The sequence below is a fragment of the Physeter macrocephalus genome, chromosome 2 (assembly GCF_002837175.3).
Source record: "Physeter macrocephalus isolate SW-GA chromosome 2, ASM283717v5, whole genome shotgun sequence".
Classification (NCBI taxonomy): Eukaryota; Metazoa; Chordata; class Mammalia; order Artiodactyla; family Physeteridae; genus Physeter; species Physeter macrocephalus.
In genome coordinates this window covers 112996706-113005184 of record NC_041215.1, presented here as the reverse complement: position 1 = coordinate 113005184, position 8479 = coordinate 112996706, and the positions used below count along the sequence as shown (strand labels likewise).

At 35.3% G+C, this 8479-nt stretch overlaps 1 protein-coding gene across 3 annotated transcripts in view; it reads left to right on the top strand.

Annotated features, from left to right (window-relative positions):
- LOC102995144 (myosin light chain 1/3, skeletal muscle isoform) overlaps positions 1–8479 on the top strand; it is a 38537-nt gene that overhangs the window by 10690 nt on the left and 19368 nt on the right. The window contains exons 1-4 of one of the 3 annotated variants that reach the window (XM_007123814.3): positions 2863–3319; positions 4020–4044; positions 4298–4325; positions 8279–8422. In XM_007123814.3, coding sequence (XP_007123876.2) covers positions 3111–3319; positions 4020–4044; positions 4298–4325; positions 8279–8422 — 406 coding nt within the window. In that variant the 5' untranslated portion in view covers positions 2863–3110. Of the gene's footprint in view, positions 1–2862; positions 3320–4019; positions 4045–4297; positions 4326–8278; positions 8423–8479 lie in introns of those variants that run through there. The other 2 variants (XM_007123813.3, XM_028481542.1) reach the window with 2 other exon arrangements.

Genomic DNA, 8479 nt, shown 5'->3' with positions numbered 1-8479 from the left:
GTCATACAGAGTGAAGTAAGTCAGAAAGAGAAAAACAAATACCATATGCTAACACATATATACCGTATGCTAACATATATATGGAATCAAAAAAAAAAAGAAAAAATTGGTTCTGAAGAACCTAGGGGCAGGACTGGAATAAAGACGCAGAAGTAGAGAATGGACCTGAGGACACAGGGAGGGGGAAGGGTAAGCTGGGACAAAGTGAGAGAGTGGCATGGACATATATACACCACCAAATGTAAAACAGATAGCTAGTGGGAAGCAGCCTCATGGCACAGGGAGATCAGCTCGGTGCTTTGTGACCACCTAGAGGGGTGGGATAGGGAGGGTGGGAGGGAGACGAGACGCAAGAGGGAGGGGATATGGGGGTATATGTATATGTACAGCTGATTCACTTTGTTATACAGCAGAAACTAACACACCATTGTAAAGCAATTATACTCCAATAAAGATGTTAAATAAATAAATAAAATTTTTAAAAATAAATCTTCAGAAAAAAATAAAATAAAAATAAAAAATTTTTAAAAAGATAATATCCTAGAGGAGGATACTTGTTTGAAGGAGGAACTTACTATACATCTGTTCTAAAGATTTTAATTTAATTAAAATTCTGTTGAGCATATAATATAGACAAGGTACTTTACAGAGTTATGGGGGATACAATCTAAGTATAAGGCAGGGGTAGCATTCCAGGAGGGAAAGGCTCACACTTGGGTTCACATCATGGACCAAGGGAAATGGTCTCCAGTAAAAGCCTGTGCTTCCCAAAAGTTTACAGTCAGGAAGGTTAAAACATATTTCACGGGCAGAAAGGAGCTAGGCAAATAGAAAAGGTTCTTTCAAGGGCTTTGAAGGATAGTTAATTTCTAAGAAGCAGAACTGACAGGAGAACATTCCAGACAGAAGAGACTTAAATCTAATTTTCAAAACAAACCAAATGATGACATAGCAAACTGAGTCCAAAATCAGCTGACATTTTGTATTCATATCACGCCTTTCTTCAAAGGGTTGATTACTTCATCATTATAACACCCAGGAAGAGATACAAGAGAATGTTTTGGCCATTTGTAAAAGCGTACCAGAGAATAAATAGCATCTCCCACTTATTCTATGGGCACAATATCTAGGTCTTCTAACTTTTAAACTATAGTTTATTCTCTAGACTAGACTAAACTGTAGCCTTCTCTACCACTGTCAATAGCTTGCTTAAATGTCTACTTTGATCATCAGTACACACAAAAAAATCTACACTCTCATTCTCTATGTGATAAAGATACAGAAAAAAATGAGTGAAATAGTTTAACTGCCTCCAATCTATTTTAATAAATAATAAACCTTTACATAACAGGCAAGTGGTTATGAATAGCTTATTTATAACGTAAATACAGCTATTAAAATGACTTTCCAGTTTACTTGACAGATTTGACACAAATTAATTGTATTTTATATGTATTCAAGGACACATTTTTCTACCTGAAAAAAAATGAAAATGAGCATTATGTAGGTTATATGATGGGATGGGCATTATGTAAGACAACTTTGATGAGTTTGTTTTGTATTATCTATAGTTATTAATTCTACCAAAGATATATGCTAGTGCTCAATATTGATCATAGGGCAATTCAAATTTAATGACACAATACCTAAATACAAGAGTAAAGCACAAAGAAACATGGTCTGCTCTAATGGCTTTAATTTTTGCATCAGAAATCATGAGACTCCAAATTACACAACTATCAAAGGTGACAAATTTCTACCTTTGTCCCTCCATTTCATTTTCCCTAATGATTCAAAGAAATTAAATTTTTTCTATTAACTTCCATTTCCCAACAACCTCTCAAAATGTCAATCTATTCATGAAGATATGTTTACCTGGCCACTAATATTTTTTAAGTTATATTTTCCATTCTAATTTTGGGACTCAGACTCCATGAAAGGAGTCACTACTTATAAACTTTGGAAAAAAATGATATGCATTTAAATGTTGATTTCTTTCCAAATGGCTTGGGGAAAAGCTGCAAAGTATACATCTGTCTAGCAGAGGGAGATTATGCTTTTTGTGACCATCCCCTTAAAAATAGTTGCTGAAACAGTACTTAAATTAGAATTTATCTCTAACATTCTTTATGCCTTTGAGCTGCTTTAAATATGTAGAAAACTGGTAAACATGTCTGAACTTTAGTTCTGACTAGAGTGGTCTCTTCTCAGTACCATTCTAGGAAGGGAGTTGTCCCTTATTTTCAGGTAAGCTGTCATGAAAACTTACTATCAGCCAATCCCATGGATACCTTTAAAATTCTAAAGTACAACTTTGCATTTCACAACACCTGCTTTGTATTCTTTTGGTTCTCAGTCTGGTGACTGAGTCATAAAGTGTTTGACATGGCAGAAAGGGAATCAGCACATTCTGGTAAGAACATAAGCAACATTTTTAAATTTTAAAAGAACATGTACAGAATGAGAGAAAAAGAACACAAAATGGTCCATCAGCTTTCCCTCCTAGAAGAACTTTATAAATTCAAAAAATATGACTAGTCAGCCGCCATAAAGATAACAGGTAGGGAAGCAAATACCCAGCCCTAATGTAAGAAAACTGGGGGAGAGTGCTGAAAATGGAGATTAAAACCATTCCTGGCTTAGATAAACTCTATACTCCTGAGAATACAACGTACAAAGAGTGGTCTTTAACTGGAGATTTCACAAACTGACCAGATTTTCACTTGGGTAGACCCAAGAAACACACAAAATGTATGTACCCCTTTCAAGTCCTCTGAACTTTACCACAAGGGACAGAGCTGCAGAGAGTGTTCCTTCTATAGCAGTTACCATTTGAAACCCCAAACCAGTCCCATCCAGAAAGTTCCATTTATACCAAAACTGCTGACTTGAAGTTTGCAAAGTCCATAATTCACCAAGAGAAGGGATCAGCTGTAGTCTTTAGAGGAATTCTAAGCTCCTCTGCCACTCAACAAATAAGAAGCTTCTTAAAGGAAGACGCTCAAGAAAACATCTCAGGGATAAAGACCATAAAAGTACTGATAGGCATTGGTCGCCATGGCTGTCCACTCTTAGGTTCTGATTTCCTAAAAATAGACCTCAGGGTACAGATGCCTCTTTCCCTTTGCCCTAAGAAAGCTAAAAAACTCTCCAAGGGGAGTGGCTACTTCTCTCTGAAACCTGATGCTAGCTGTGAGGTCACAGCTTCTCCAAAAATAAAAGGCAGCCTCGGCAAGGGAGGCCCCCACTCAGGGACTGGAGCAACCCTCAACTCACTCTTCAGCTTCGCCGCTGTTTGCAGCCCAGAAGCTCCATCATGGTGGGTCCTGTGAGAAAACTACTTGTAATTTATAGACAGATATAGACAGTAGATAGGAATAAAATTGAGGAGAGAACATATTCAGTATGTGTGTAGAATCTACTTTTGGTTTTTATTAAGGTGGGTTGAGGATAGGAGAGATTAGTTCAAGGTATTATGCCAACTGGAAAAATATGCCTTACTCCCCAAAACAGTACTTTATGCTTCACCAACTTTCTATATCACATAAGGTTTATTATATCTAAATTTAGGGAAAAACCTGCAACTATAGCAAAATACTATACCTTAAAAAAAAATCCAATGATGCTGATAACTAAAATTAAATAAACTACTTTCCATGCATTGGATAAAAATATACTGGTTAAATAGAAGAAAGACTTCAAGTGACCTTTTTAATGCAGTGTGTCTGTATTAGACATATGTTAAATACACTGTAGGTTATTATATTATTCCAGAAAGAATTTGATTTAGCATTTGTTAAATCATTGACTCATGGATTAAGACATAGAAAGATGTTCCCTATCTTTTGCAATAGCTTTTTATATTTCCTAGATTCAAAAGTATCCTAAGGCAACCTTCTTATTCTATGACACCTACAAAGCTTCCTAAAAATCTCAGAGCAGAGAGCACTCTCTTCTGTCAACGCATTTGAAAGAGTACTAGTTGTTTCTTTCTTGCTTCCTCTCTCTCGCCATTGCAGTCCTTCAGTGCTGACCAGATTGCTGGTAAGTGAATTGAGCTTCTCTATTCCAGAGGTAGGCCGAGCGCTTCTTAGTCTCTGAAATATCACTCACCTCCAAGACATGTTACTGCATGGCTCAACCTCTTAGTATCCAAGCTATGCCTGAACTCTGAAAAGTAGGCATACTTTTTCAGCTTACTTTGAAGATCACTCAGGGAATGAGCTTGGATACATTTAAAAATCAGGACATTTCTGTTTGGTTAAAATATTCTTTGTGGTTAATTTCTTTCTAACAGATCGAGTTCTCTAAGCAGCAGCAGGATGGTAAGTTTAAACGATATAATATGTGCACACTCATAAAGATGGCATGTGAGAAAACCAACTCTCTTGAGATGAGATTAGCTCTTTCTAATTATCCCCACTGATGTTGTCACTCTAAATATAAATGCTCTCAATCACTCTAAATATAAATTCTCTCAACATGAACCCTTCACGTATAATCAGTAATCAAAAGTTTAGGCAAACAAAAGCTAAACACCACAAAATAATTTCTTGTATTCACTGATTTCTAAGTAGAACCAATTTGATACAGTAGGTAATACCATACATATACCCCCCAAAAATATGTGGATTTTGGATGGCTAATTTGTTAATCAAATCCCTAAAGAGTGATTTGGCAGGTCTAAATTATTCAATTTAGAAAACAAAATTGATTCTAAAACTGCCCAATTACCAAATACACATAATTTCAGTGGGCACTATAGTGAGTTGAGAGAAATAGCAGGTGAAGTGGATATAGAAAAAATGTGCATTCAGAGAAAAAGAGGGGAAAATTATTTATCAAAAAACTGTGGAAGGAGCCTTAGCCATCTCCTGGTCCATCTTTAGAGGTGCAGGACAGGCTCCCAGAGAGGTGATGAGACTGACTCAAAGATCCAAAGAATTAATGATAGGGTCAAAATCTAATATTACTTTAAATTAATTAGAAATTTATTTCATAGAAACAGTTTCTAACTAGAAGACTTCAAATTCTGGAGATTCAAAAGAATATGAATAGTTTCCCTAAGACTTGCACTTTTTCTTCTTCAGGTCTTTGGATCCAAGAGATCCTGTGCCCTAAGACTCTTGTTTCACTGGAAAGTGTAGGGCAGAATGTTTTATGAAGTGAAAGAGTCACATATTTAAATAAACTGAGACAAAAATACATCTATAGAAGGGATGGAAGAAAATTTCAGTTATACAATATTGTATAAATTGGATATTGGTCATAATGATAAGTATGTATATACGTTATGATTTATAATATATAAATAATTGTGATAATACTCATAGGTATATAATTATAATTATACTCAGTTCTCTATCTAAAGGATTCAACATTTTTCAGCCTGCTTCATTGTCTGGAATATCTCATGTTTGGAAATCAGTTAAGAAAAAAAAGGACATTTGCTATAGTACAGACTCATATATATCTACATCATGGTTAATGCCTTCATGTAGACAAATTAGATGATCTGATGACTCAGAACCCATGATCATTTGAAATTATACTACAAAGGACTAATTTTTCTTATTGAAAACAGTTGGTAATTCTACTCTAATTTGTTTGATTTTTAATGTATTTTAACTAGTGATGCTGCTACATTATCTGCTACTGTACCCCAGTCCTCTCAAATATCTAATTTATGTGTCATTATGACTGCCAAACTATGGTAGAACCAAGAAATAGAAGACTTAAAAACCCTTCCAGAGACAGAGGACTTGGTGTTGAACATTAACCATATTACTCCATATGTAAAATAGGTTTTAGATATAGAGGTTCAGTAAACATCGGTGTGGTGGACTGGTTTTCTCCTGTGCCAGGAAAACAAATGTAAGCATTTTAAATTAAAAGGAAATATTACATTTTAAGAAATAAATAAAGACATCTTTGTTTGCTTCCTTCTTCAATGATTAGAGTTTTTCTCATGGCTGCTCAACTTGAATGTATCACAAGTTTGGGGTAAAGAAAAAAACACTAGAAAATTATAGCATTCTAAAGGTGGAAGTCCTGTGCTGTCCAGTAGAGATGCCACTAGCCACATGTGGCTATTTAAATTTAACCTGTAATTAAGTAAAAATAAATGCATTTAAAAGTCTACTTTCTCCTTTGCACTAGTCATATTTTAGTGCTTCAAGAGCCACAGGTGGTAGGTAACTACTACCCTTTTGGGCAGCCCAGATACAGAACATTTCAATCATCACAAAAAAGCCCTAGAACAGTGTTGTTCTAGACTAGGGGCTGGCACATTTTTTCTTAGAGAGCTAAATAGTAAATATGTTAGGCTTTGTTGGCAGAACAGTCTCTGTATAAACAACTCAGTTCTGTCACTGAGGTATGAAAACAGCCACAGACAATACATAAATGTATGGGCATGTCTGTATTCCAATAAAACTTTATTTACAAAAACAGGCGGCCAGCCCATAGGCAGTCATTTGCTAACCCATGTTTTAGACTCTTCAAGAGAATAACTAAGCCTTAAAAATCTGGTGTAGGAAGAGCAATATTTTTCTGGCCTTGGCCTTTAAATCAACAAAAGTGTTCATGTCAGAGAGAGTTCTATTACAGCTCATAAAACCCTATTTCTATATCAACATCTGACCAGGGTAATAGTGAGCCCTCTGAGCAATCTGCATGAGAGTCTGGAGCCGGTAATAAGAATAGTTCAGTTTCACATGTCCCGTAGAAAGATAATATATAATGTTTGACTAATGACCCCACAGTGCCTGCCGCGTGTCTTTTAGGTTGGGGAAATGATCTGTGATGTCAATTTGCATAGAATTTGAGGCAGAAATTTCAGCAAAGAATGATAACATGATCTATAGTTGATTGTTAACATAATGTCTGGTGCAATCTTAGATTAGGGGATGAAGGGATAGTTAAACAGGATGTTTTGCTGAGTAATCTATCTAGATAGCATCTCTTGATCTGAGACCACTAATGGACTAAAAAGAATGTTTCACCTCTACCAGTTCATTCACAAATGGGTTTTTGAGTGTTATTGGTATTAACTCCAACAAGTTGCCATCAGTACTTTTAGGTTCTCCAGAAAATTTAATTTAGTTAAGTTTTAAAAGTTCAAATAAAATGTCTTTACTTGCCCCTAAATCCATAGTAGTACTTCTTTCTGTCTTTTTGGTGTATACTTCTTAATTCTTTGTTAATGTAATCCTGAAAGGCAAAATCAATTCTACCAAAGGAGAATGACAAAATTTAGGGAAAGTAAACAATAGAGTGATTGTGATAAAAATAGACAACACTTTTAAAATATGTGCTTACATACACACATGAATACAAGTAAAACTAGGGAAATCTGAGTAAAATAGGTGGAGTCTATCAATGTAAATATTCTGGTTGTGATAGTGTACTATAATTTTGTAAAATGGTACTATTGGGGGAAACTAGACAGAGTATTTAAGAGATCTCTTTGTATTTTTTCTTAAAATTGCATGTGAATCTATACTTATCTCCATAAAATTTTAATTTAAAACATGTACTTACATTCTAAAGCTAATACAGCAACATGTTATCATACGTTATTATATGAAAAAAGAGTAAAGTTTAAAGTGATCACCATAGCAATAGATTCAAACAAATAAGTCTCCTTCAGAATCAGTTACACTAGGAGCCTATTAGTCATACATTGAAGTGGTTAAATGACACTGTAGAACTTAGAAATTGGCCTCATCTTTCTACTTTTTTTCCTGAAAAATGAAGTTACTCCTGAAGAAAACTAGTTAAGCGAAAAGCCTAGGAAATTTGTACCTCAAGAGCAGGTTTTTCTGTATAAGTTAAGAAGTTTGGTTTAACCTCACATGACACAACCCCGATTGAAAATTTGTTCTCTTGAAATTTTATTAACGTTAATTATATGAGGGATTTTATGAGGAATTCTTAAGATTTCTCAAAGCCTCAGAATTTCTTAACGCAGTCCTGTGTCCAAGGCAGATGAAGGAGATATGAATAAATATGACTAGGAATTTCAATTTCCATATCTGATGAATAACAACACATGACTTGAAATTGGAAATCCTGCTTTAAAATAGACCCAAAAAGAAATGTCCAAAGGGAGTTGTCAATTGAGCTTAGAAAAGGGAGAGTCCAAAGATAAAAACTTAAGTGACTGGCAAAAGCTGTAAAGTAGAGGAGAGTTTGAACTGGATCCCTGATGAAGTTTGGATTAATTTATAGGTCTGAAGTAGAAAAAAAGCATCCTAATGCTTCTTGCTTCTTTCAGAATTCAAGGAGGCATTTCTCCTATTTGACAGAAAAGGCGATAACAAGATCATCTTAAACCAGGTTGGTGATGTCCTTCGGGCTCTGGGCACAAATCCCACCAATGCAGAGGTCAAGACGGTTCTGGGAAATCCCAGCAATGAAGGTAAACACATGTTTTTCCAAGAAGTTGGGAAGTGTGTGTGTGTGTGTGTGTGTGTGT